The sequence below is a fragment of the Tachypleus tridentatus genome, chromosome 1, assembly GCF_004210375.1.
Source record: "Tachypleus tridentatus isolate NWPU-2018 chromosome 1, ASM421037v1, whole genome shotgun sequence".
Taxonomy (NCBI): Eukaryota; Metazoa; Arthropoda; class Merostomata; order Xiphosura; family Limulidae; genus Tachypleus; species Tachypleus tridentatus.
The window spans coordinates 135338852-135351097 of NC_134825.1; the positions used below are offsets into that span (position 1 = coordinate 135338852).

At 30.8% G+C, this 12246-nt stretch overlaps 1 protein-coding gene across 2 annotated transcripts in view; it reads left to right on the forward strand.

Moving 5' to 3' along the window:
- The window catches only part of LOC143224907 (A disintegrin and metalloproteinase with thrombospondin motifs 6-like), a 68222-nt gene extending 56348 nt beyond the window's left edge, over positions 1-11874 (forward strand). Inside the window, exons 14-20 of one of the 2 annotated variants that reach the window (XM_076453371.1) lie at positions 1392-1494; positions 3310-3443; positions 4363-4492; positions 4712-4792; positions 7413-7576; positions 8832-8904; positions 11169-11874. In XM_076453371.1, the coding sequence (XP_076309486.1) occupies positions 1392-1494; positions 3310-3443; positions 4363-4492; positions 4712-4792; positions 7413-7576; positions 8832-8904; positions 11169-11197 (714 nt within the window). In that variant the 3' untranslated portion in view covers positions 11198-11874. The remainder of the gene's footprint in view (positions 1-1391; positions 1495-3309; positions 3444-4362; positions 4493-4711; positions 4793-7412; positions 7577-8831; positions 8905-11168) is intronic. The other variant, XM_076453378.1, reaches the window with a different exon arrangement.
- Positions 11875-12246: the final 372 nt, after the last annotated feature.

The following is a 12246-nucleotide window of genomic DNA, read 5'->3' on the forward strand; positions in this document are numbered from 1 at the left end:
GGAATTGTATAAATATTGGCCACAAACCCAATAGAAATCACTTCAGTTTCTGAATTAATAATGAGCATATCATATTGACAAATTCCTACCCCATGAGTACCTAACGTAAACATGCATCATATGACATTGTATTTTTTATTTATTAAAAAGAGAAAAAGCGAACCATCGCAATGCATTGGTCGTTTGTGTTAAAATGGCACTTGTCAATTGTATTTGAATAGTCTATACATTAATATTATAATAATCACGCAATGGTCCGGATGAGGCTCCTTGGTGGAACTGTTGGCGACTTCGGCTTTTCAGTCACAAAGGTTTAAGCCGCGGTTAAGCAGGTTGACCCCCCAAATACCGCGGCTTAACGTCGCTCCACTGTATTTGGTAATGAGAGTGGTTTAAAATGAGATGGATAACTAGCCCTAATTTCTTGGACAATAAAATTATCATCATGTTTATCATCTGATTGCTTTCCATTTTCATTTAAGATGACTTTTTCAAATATTATAATTATTATTCCTTTAAAGCATTTACATTAGATAAAGAATTAAAACATACATTTAGTTATTTTGAAATAGGTTATGGCTATGTGTTTATAAGCTTGTCATTGTATATGAACCACCTATGTATTTATTTGTTTGACATTTAGTTTCATCCTTATATGGTTTTGTCTTAGTATGTTCTTGAATTATGTGTATATAGTATTACACTTTGATCAGTTACCATAAAGGAAACTTCTATCAGTCTTGTAGGAAATTTTTATCCACACTTTTGAAGATATACAAGAGCAATTAACCATTATGCTTGACTGCAGAATTCTTTTTAATTAGTTCATTAAATTTTTGAATTACATATGTTTAGAAATAGCAGTTCATATTTATCTTTTAACTATTATAACTCATTGTCTAAAAGGTCTTTTTTTCAATAGCAGAACTTTCAGCTGAGCTAGAATGTGATAGCAAATATCATAGCTAAAAGTACATTAAAGTGGCTTTAAATACCTTATTTTGTGACTGCACTGAAAATTTAAAATTGCTAAATTAACACGTTCTAATGAAACTAAGACGAATAACACAATGATCAATTATAATTAACAACTACATTGTATAAACCGAGGTATTTTATGTACACAGTACATTTCTTGTTTAAAATAAACACATTTTTATGTTTTGATTAATCAAAAACTAAACACACTCATATATAATATTATATGAGATTGTTTTTGTTTCGGTTTTTTTTTTAATTAAAATGACAATCTCGTATAATTAGTCAGAGGTTTTGGTTTGCTGTTTTTAATGCAGTCCTTCCTTATGATTTTTACTTATTTTACTGTTTACTTTCATTAAAATGTATTTATTTTCACTGTAATGTTACATGTATACATCTTCTTTTAAAAGGACTGCCCTTCTAATTCTGAAGACTTTCGAGCAATTCAGTGCTCCGAATTCAACATGGTTGAATTTCGTGGGAAGTTTTATGAATGGATTCCTTTTACAAATGGTAAGTTGGTCTCTTTATTTATAATTGTGTAATTTTCATAGTATTTTTGGCAAAGTTTGTTTATTTGTTGTTAAGTGCAAAGCTACATGATCAACTATTGATGTTATACCTGCCAAGAGTATAAACCCAGGTTTTAGTTGTGTGAACCCTCAGATTTACTGCTGAGCCAGTGAGGGAGGGGTCAGCAAGTACAGAAAAATGCAACATTTTAGTCATAGATGGATGAATACATTATATTAAAATGTGTATGAATAATCAAATCACCAAGTTACGAGAGAATCACAGTTGATGAAATGTTGCAGTGGAGTGTGATGTATTAGAAATACATTTTGACACTGCTTTTAACAAGATTTATCAGAACTATAATGTGACATTGATTGTTGTTCATGAGTAGTGTGATTCCATCAAAAAGTGAAAACTTTTGTGAAGGGTATGTAACAGTGATTTCCAATGCAAAATATTTGTATGCTAGAATCATAAAAATCAAGGTTGGATAATTTTGAAGACAAACCTATCCATTGCACTTAATAACATTGTAAAACAAAGGAATATGGGTCAGCTAGGTGCACCAGAGCTGTCCGAAAACAGATCTTCAACAAATGGTATCCCAACTGTGGTAAGTAAATTATATGACTTGTAATAAGTGAGAATCTATGAACATAAAGGTCAGTGGCAGAAGCCATCAACATTCCCTAGTCATCATCATGTAACATAACTAAGAAGGATCTTCATCTGGAAAACCAGTGCAATTCATGTGCATACAAGCTGCTTCTGCAATATAACCATTCAAATGTTGCATACCAGAACCAACTGGTAAGTAAAACAAATATTTATCTGATTCCACATTAAAATATTGTCACGTTGTCAGTTTCAGAACTTATAGATTTCTATGTGATTGGACTGTTGAAAAGAGAGCAGAAAACCACAATTTTCATACATTATATGGATTAGGAAGAGCCAATATGGTATAGGGATGTGTTTTGACACAGTTTCTTCTATTATATAAACCACTCTTTAGGGTATTGTTAGAATACATGGTTGTCAGATTGAGCATCAGTAAACATGGCAATATGGATTGTAATGACATTATGAGACTCCAAAATAATTTTTATATAACGTACTTCATATTGATATTTTCATTTATATACACAGAAAGTTAGAGATAGCCATTAAACAAATAATAAATTTGTCTGAACACTTTCTCAAGAAAAAAAAAAACTGTTTTGGATTAGATATTTTATTTAAGTAAATAATAATGAAAACTGGTAACTTTAAGTTTATTATACCCAATTTTATATGAGCCCTTCCAGAGCCCTTTCTACTTGCTACATTGTCTCCATGAAGGTTTATTACACTCTGTGATTGTATAATCAGTGTTGTGGAGCTCATTCAGCTATTAATATGATATAGTACCGAGGCTTTGAAGTAGAATTAGCTAGTAAAATTTGGAATCAGCTTAACCATTACTTTTACACTGTATGATTAAGCTTGCAAAACTTGATTAAGTACAACTATAGAGCTAATTGTCTCGAAATTTGTAGTTATTGTATTTGTAATATGACACTGTGTTAGTTACTATTCTAATGTAAAAGTAACAAATACTGTAATATCTACTGAAATTTTACAAGTAGGTTACCCACAATTCTAATGCTGTAGAGAATTGAATTAATTGCCAAAATGGTATTTGGGACAGTAAATTTTAGATTTAATTGGGCAGTAATTTAAAAATTACAACATGGAATGAACAAGGAAAAGCCTGAAGAAAATGTATTATAAATAACTTTTGTTGACTAATTGAATGGTATTTTCTGTTAGGTCAGTTGAATCCTTGTGCACTCTATTGTCAAGCTATTGGTTATAAATTCTACTCACAGAAAGCACTGAAAGTTATTGATGGGACTCGTTGCTTCCCCGACACCAGTGATATCTGTATAGACGGCCAGTGTGAGGTGAGTTGAAATGAAGACATTTTTGGTCCTTGTACTCCAATATGTTTTCATATTTTTGCTATGGTGTAGTCTGTAGAATACTGTTACACATTTGACACATCAAGGAAACTAGACCAGCACCCAATAGAGAGCATATTTCAGCATTGATGATCTTTGGCTCTCAAAAAAAAAAAAAAGAGAGAGAGAGAACACGAAAATGTGTCCATATGTCTGTAGTTATCAACAGATGCAGATAATTTTAAGCAGGATAATGAGAAATAAGATTTTACATAAGTCTCCAACAAGCTTGATCAAAATACAGTCATTTATGACTGAGTTACAGAGCAAATATAGTTTGAAAAATCAATCTTCATGTTAAGAGATAGGATTTTGTTTTATTGTTATAACCTTGCTGTGAATTTAACCTGTACTTTTCAAAACCTAATAATTTCCAAGTTGCATCATAATCCAAATGTATACCAATTTTAGTCTAAATAAACCTATTTAGCTGTTTTTGAGAAATCATTTTGACAAATACATGCACAGAGGGGTGAAAACAACCTCCATTCATCTTTGGTGGCAGAGATGATAATCAGTCTAATATGTATTTTATGTTACATTTCATGACCGATCATAAATAGTAAACAGTACATTTTTGTATGTGAAAGTTCTCTTTTCAAACCCTTGCTAATGGGTTTAAGTATGTGCATATGTGTTTTTCCATGAGCAAAAAGAAATTAACTCCCAATAGAAATACAATTTTTATCAAAATATTTTTTTACTTGTTAAAGCTCCACTTGGACATGAAGATATGAAGATAAATTTGATATTTCTTTATTCTATTAATAACAAAAAAGTGGAAAGAAATTGTTCATTGAATGCTCAGTAGTCCTTGCTACAGTACTAATTTTCTGCTTTTTTAAATTCAATCTGTTTCTAGCATGTAGGCTGTGATGGTATTTTAGGATCCATGGCTATAGAAGACAGATGCCGTGTTTGTGAAGGTGACGGTACAGCTTGTAGGACGGTTTTAGGATTTGTGAATGATTCATTTGAAAACAGACAAAAAGGTTTGCTTCTAATATGATATTTGATCATATGGTAGTTAATACAGTACACAAACCTTTCCAATACTGTCTGCAAATGCCACTGTAATAAAAAATTCCTTCACTTGTATAATCATTACCTTCATTTGGAATCAACTGCTTTGTTGTTGTTTTTTTGCAAAGATTTGAAATAGTCAGTTCTGCATGCATGATTAAGTTATTTTCTCATTTTCCCTAATTTAGAATATGTAGAAATTATTCGACTTCCTAAAGGAGCTGTGCACATTCATATTAGAGAAAAAGAAGAATCCACCAACTTAATTGGTAAGATACATTATATGTTGTTGTCTTCTTGGTGCAAAGCTATATATTGGCTTATCTGCATTATATCCACCATGAGGAATCAAGTAACAAATTTTGGGGATGTAACTCTGCAGACTTGCAACTGACTCACTGGGGGACAAATTATATGTAGCTGACTCATTGTTGGTGGACCATTATATTCTTTTCAGTTCTGTCATAATAGAATTTGGTGTCAGCTTGGTAATTTCTTGTTAACATAATTAAAATCCATCTAATAATAGCAATCAAAAAAGAATGTTGTTAGGAAAAATTACTGCAAACTTTCAATGTCTGATTAAAATTAAATATAAATTAACAGGTTTATTAAATGCAATAAAGTCAATCTGTGTGTTAGATAACTAATTCATTTCACATTTCTCAGGATTCAACTATTTCCAACTGATAGACATTACAAAGCTCTCATATAGACATTAACCACCAGTACCAGAACCACTTATGTAAGATACCGATGAAAGAAAACAAAAAACTTTGGTATTTATAAGGGACATATTTGATGAGTTACTTTTTACTCTTTTTCTGTAATGTAGGTAAAATAACTATATTGAAAAAAACCACATAAAACATCAAACCTTCCTTGTAGAAAATTCTATAGAAATGTTATATGAATGTTCTGTGCCAGGAAAGGATTTATCATAAAGGATGAATAATATTCTGAATGTAACAAAATGTTACTGATGACCCTCACCATTTCACAATGTTATATTTAAACTGATATGGACAACAACTCTTCTAAGATTGTAATACAACACTTCAACAAGCTCTGATCGTCTGGTAGTAATTCAGTTGTTTTTCAGTCAGATTAAGCATGCATGAGATAAATTTGAGTTTCACATTCAGTACCATAACCCTGTACCAAAATCTGTGAAATAAGTAATACATGTCTCAATAATTGAACAAGTCACCTTACTTCAGAGTATTCCATAAAAGTTATATGTTTGTTACTGTGCACTTCATGGACCATGTTGCTGCAAATGTTTATAGCTTACTTATGCAAATAACAGATTTTATGAAATATTTATAAAATAGCTCAGGCTACACTTTTCTTAAAAACACCTTATCATAAATAAAAAATAGAAGCTGCATGCAATACTGCATTCTGTCTACACTCTTAAGATTATTGGTAATGACTTTGTAGTGCTTGTCATTTTTATGCTGCAAAATAAATAAATTATCTTATTGACTTGTTTGTTTATTTTCAGAGCAAAGTCACAGTGAGCTATTTGTTGTGTCTGTTGGGGAAGGGGGAGATCGAACCACAGTTTTTAGTGTTTTAAGACCTACCTGGGAATATTTTATCAATAATCTAAGGAAAAGGATGTCCAGTATTTCTTTCTGACTCTATGACTATGCTAAATGGTTTACTCGAAGTAACTGCAGTCAGAGAGAAGAAATTTTCATTGGTTATCATAAAGTTTAGAAATGCAGGCATCTAATAATGCTGAGATTGAATATTTTATTATTTGCTTTCTTAAGTGAGTTACAGAAGAGTTGGTGTAGAAAATTCATCTGTTATATTTATACATCTTTTCAGCATTATTATTCATACTTTGGAGGATATGAATGAGTTATTTACCAAAAATGTCTTTCAAAGACTTGTAAAATCTGCTCATCTCTGTAGGTCACTTTCATTCCTGTATTATGAAATAAAGGTCAACTGTAGTTTAAATGGTTGAATATTATTGCATTCCAACATGTGTCTTTCAATACTAGTGGGATACAGAGTTTTATCCTCCAATATGCTTTGTATTTCTGCTGAAGCCTCTTGACCATGGAAATAGAGTATTCAAGTTTGCAACTTGTGTATGCATTCTTCAAAGTACTTGTGCATAAAGTCAGTTATGTTCTTAAGTGAAAGTAAAGGTTTTAGTTTAGTTGGATTTACAAATACAGTTAAATTAAACCTGTGAATACTTGTTATGAAGTGTTTTCTTTCTTATGTTATGCAAGTGGAAACTGTTACCATTCTTAGAAATCCAACAATCAGCAATGGAGAATAGTCTCTACCTTTTAAATTCAAACTCTGTCTCATACATACGTCAATATATGCTTCACTTCTCAACTTTTAAATTGCCTTTTAAGAGCTGAAGATGATATATAACTTGTTCAAAAGCTCGTCAAGGCCTGATTGTTAGATTGTCTGACTTGCAACCTGAGAGTTACAGTTCAAATCTTTATCACCAAACATGCTTGTCCTTTCAGCCTGGGGACATTATAATATGATAGTCAACACCAACCACCATCAACCCTTGGGCTACTCTTTAACAACAAATATTCAGATTGACTATCAGTGATAAATTAAAACAACTAGTGCAGATAGCCCTTGTGTAACTTTGCACAAAATTTAAACCAAATAAAACCTATCAAAAGGTCATCGAGACTTATTTCACTGCCAGGAATTGTATTTTGTAAAATGTGCTAGCGGACAAATAAAGAAGTTAAAGAATTTCTCTATTACTTAGTACATTTGACAATGTTATTTCATATGTTTTACCCCTCAAATGCTGTGTTGTATTTCAGTGTAAATAATTTTTGAACATTTCTTGGTTATGTGCAAGGGTTATAATCAACATCCTTATCCTAGCTCTGAAAACAACCAATGGTTCTTATCATTTGAATGGCAAAAAGGAAGTAAGCTGGCCAATGACATATGCCATTCTTGGAACTAGATTTCATTATATGAGAACAAAGTCACATCATGAATTTCTTCATGCTCTTGGTCCCTTGTCAGAGGAGCTTATAGTCATGGTAAGTATGAGTCAGCTTTTTGAAATTCATTTGTTACTGTTGGGTGTAAAAAATAGATATTTCCATAATTTGAATGCCCTAAATCTCTCCATGCTTCTGATCCTTTGTCAGAGTAACTTGTAGTCACAGTGGGTATTGATCAGTTTCTTGATGTATCTTTGTCATTGTTAGGTGTAAATGATAAATATTATTACAGTTTGGTTTCTCTGAATTTTTCTGTGCAATTGATGATTGGTCAGAGAAACCTTTTGTCTTGGTAAATATGGACAAGGATCTTGAGGTCGCTCTATTATTGGTAAAATATAAGAAACAGATATCACAAGAGTTTGCATGATCTGATATTGATCTGCCCTGATGTCAATTTTAAATGTTGTTTTCTTCTTATGTTACTTTATAATTTGAACAGTACACTAATGATGAATTTATGTAATATTTTTATTTCAAAAATGGCTAGTTTCCACAAACAATGATATCATTCAAATTTTCTGAAGGGTTGAATATTTTATTTCACAATTAAATGTATACTTTTTTCCTTTTTAAGTTGTAAATCAACTATAGTTTTGAAGATAAAATGACTTTCTTTTCAAATAAAAAGTATAGTCAGTATAATCAGTCTTTTATTTTCTGTTGGATTGTTTGAAGTATGTTTTGCCTATCAAATTATAGCACTAAAATTTCCCTAAAATGTGTGTTTTTTTTTAATACCTATGTAACATTTTATTTTCGTTACCATTTGCTTCTCTAAAATGTTCAAAATCAAATTTTTCTGAGTTAGTATATTTTCTTACATTTAAAAATCAAACACTGTTTTCATCAGAATGAAATTGACATTAGTTCCTAAAAATAGAAACACTCTAACATTAATAACATTGAACTGATGTGATAAAAACATGTAGGTCCAAGAAGTCTTGATAAAACTGAAATAAATTGTGTGTTCTTAAAAGGTGTCCCTTTCTTCTTCAGGAGCAATCTGGGAATGCTCATTATAAATGAACAAGTGATATATAAAAATTTATATTATACTGAGTATTCCAAGATTGCTCCTGAAGAAGAAAGGTCCAGCTTTCAAATGTGCTTGGGTTATAAGGGTTTTTATTTCAGTAATAACATTGAACTGTTATTTTTGATCAGTTGATTGGTTAGGATGTTTTGTGGTTATTAATATTCAGCAAATTACAGATACCATGTACCACTATACTAAATGTCTAAATTATCCTATAAAATATATTATTTCATTCATGTGGATGTTTAACAGCTCCTCTTAGAAGAACCTAACAAAGGTGTTGTCTTTAGCTACAATATACCATTAGAGGCACTTTCTGACCAAGGTAAGAACCACAGGCATTATAAAATGCTTCTGTTGTCTTTAATACTGTTTGTATTGCATTTGATTTGTAGACTTTTTTAAACATAGAAATTCCTCAACAGTTAAAAAAAAAAAGTAAATAATAAAAGTTAATAGATTTTATACACACAGGATAGACTGTAGTAAACTCTTAAATAAGGAAAAATGAAACTACAACAGATCCTTTAGTGTTTAACAATTTCAGCTTAAATGGAAAGTCATGCGATAAATTAGCTAAACATCTAAGTCAGGAACCTTAATTTAGAACTGCTGACCAGGTCGATACCAAACAACATTTATAACTAACTAAACACAGGAGGAGAATATGTCTTCCCTCTACCAAGAATCTAATGTTCTGTACAACATGTTTAAGAGAAACCAAAGTCCAAGTACAGTATCCCATAAACCTAGATTATCTATGTTAATGATCATTCTCACTACACATTTTCAAGTGTTAACTACCAGATCTTGGAAAGTCTTATAAACCAAACTAGTTGCTTCTGTCTTGCATGTGACCAACATTCCTGAAGATAGACAGTACAGAAGTTGGACTAAGCAAGTAAAGAACTTTGAAATAACCATTTTAGCATGTAGCTATAGTTAGAGGTAGACATTAACTTAGTGTAGAATACTTACATGAAAGATTTAAAATTTTTTATGAGCATACTTGAATAAAGATATAGTATTTTCTAGTCACAGAAAATTTGGCAGTTTTGTGTAAATACAAAATAAGATATTTTTAGTAATACAGGGTATGTTATCTTTACTATACCATGGTTATTGAGTGGTGATAGCACCACAGAAAGGTCCAGCATGGCCAGGTGGTTATGGCGCTCTACTTGTAATCTGAGGGTCGTGAATTTGAATTCCCGTCACACCAAACGTGTTTGCCCTTTCAGCCATGGGGCATTATAATGTGATGATCAATCCCACTATATGTTATTAAAAGAGTAGCTCAAAAGTTAACAGTGTTGACTGCTTTTAATCTATTGCTGCTAAATTAGAGATGGCTCGCACAGATAGCACTTGTGTAGCTTTGTGCAAAATTCAAAACAAACCAAACCTTACAAGTGTGAGAATAAACTTTGTTATAGATACTATTCAGTAGCTAAATACTTGTTTCTTTTGTGTTTTTTTTACAATAACCAGGATATCTTTGATATTTTGTCTTTCAAAATAATATGAACAATACAAGTTTCAGTGACATTTCCAATGAATTGTTTTTAAACTGAAGTAATTAACAAAGCTTTTCTTTTAAGAATGATTAAGTGTGTTGGGTTTTGTTGTTGTTTTTTATAGTTTTGTATGATAGGTAATTACAAATTAAACTCTGTGAAATTATTTATGTTCAGCTGCTTACATACTTTTTGTCTTGTTGCTGACCTTCTAACACTGTATATTTCTTTCAGAGATTTTATGGCTTCATTTGAGTGAATTTTGTTATAAACCTACATAAAGAATGATTTTGTTTATGTTTCATATTTTGCACAAACCTATTCAAGGGCTATCTGACCCTAATTTACTAATAACAGACTAAATGGAAGGCAGCTAGTCAATATCACATTCTTCAGCCACATTTATATATAAAATTTACATAACTGCAGAAAAAATCTTTATAGAACTGAGTATCCAGAACTTATATTGCCAAACATGTAGAGCCATTATCATGTATTTTATTATGGTTTAAATTAGGATTTGAGTTTTACCCCTTAATAGCATGGAAACTAGTGGTTGGCAGTTCAGATTCCAGACATTACACAGAATTAAGAAAAACAGACTACCAGAGAAGACAGAGCATTAAATGTTTCTTTAATAATATCAGATGAATACAAATCACAACATTATTGACTGTAACTTACTAAACTAGGCCTTGTTGTTGGTGCTGACAGTTTTTTGTTACAACTTTTTAAAAAATTGATATTTTTAGTTTATTAGTTAACATGGTGTATACCAACATGGTCATCACTTTAATATATCCAAGATAAAAACATAATAGTTTTACTCGTATAGTGTGTTGTGGCCATTTAAATTAATTTATATACTTGTGTTCTCAAATGACAGCTTTAGAACTCAAATGTAATTTCAGTATCAATTGGTCACACACACGTTGTAAGCTACAACATAATTTTTTAAACTAAAACAAAATTCTTAAGGGTATGTTTTCTTCAACTATCAAATGTTCAGAATACTTCTCATCCAAACAAGGGTTCTCTTAGCTATCATTTTTCTTTTTGTTTTTTTCTACAGCAAACACCACATCTGGACATTTTGGATGAAAAATTACAGGAGATAAGATATACTAAAAGTACATGGATTTATGACTAAGATCAAAACTAGGCTTGAGAAACTAAACCTAAAATTTAAAAACTGCTTTTTTTATAACTAGAAATATTGTTAGAATATCATGTTTTATGCTGGAAAGTATTTGATACAGTTTTAAATAATTTAGAATATTCTGCTATTTCAGTGATTTCAGCTAATGTAAAGGACTCTGTTGAATGTTGAAGATAAAATAATATCACATTATACTCAAAATTATGATGTTTTTAATATTATGTATGATGTGATTATAAAGAAAACCCATATTAATAATTATGAAGTGTATTTTAAAAACTACGTGACCAATGGAAACTAAATTTCACTGCATGAAAACTGAGAATCCAATTCTATTCAAGAAAATGTGGACATAATACAGAATGATAAAAAAAAAAATGTCAGAAAAGTAATCACTATGCTTCCTATCATTTCTAATCAGCCTCTTAAGCCTATTCCTGAATAAAGCTACTAAAACATCATTTATTCTTAGCAGTTTTCATAGATCCTTACAATATACTGCTCACAAGATTAGTAGTTTGCAATGTCAGCTTGAGAGAAAGTAAAATGTATATATGGTTCTGGAATGCCTTATACCATGTCCAAAATTTCTCAATAAAAGTTTATAATTCACAATAAATGCACCTGATAAAATTTTGTTCTTTTAAGGTAAATAGTTTTTATTTTAATGTTGCTATTGTTTTAGTACAAAACTATGCAACAGACTGCTTGTGCTCTGTCTACTATAGGGAATCAAATCTTGGATATTTTAATAATGTAAATCAGGAGGATATATTACAGAAAGGGAAACGTGAGAAAATGATATTGAAGCTATAACTCAAGAAACACATTTTTTTCTTTTATGTTATCCTGTAAATTTTGGTCAGATAATCCAGGAAGGGCAAGTACCCCCATTGCAGATGCCCATGTAAATTATAAACTTACCACTGACCCACTGGAGGAGAACAGTTTTTAAGGTAGAATAATTTTAAATGAAGACTTTTCTTTATGA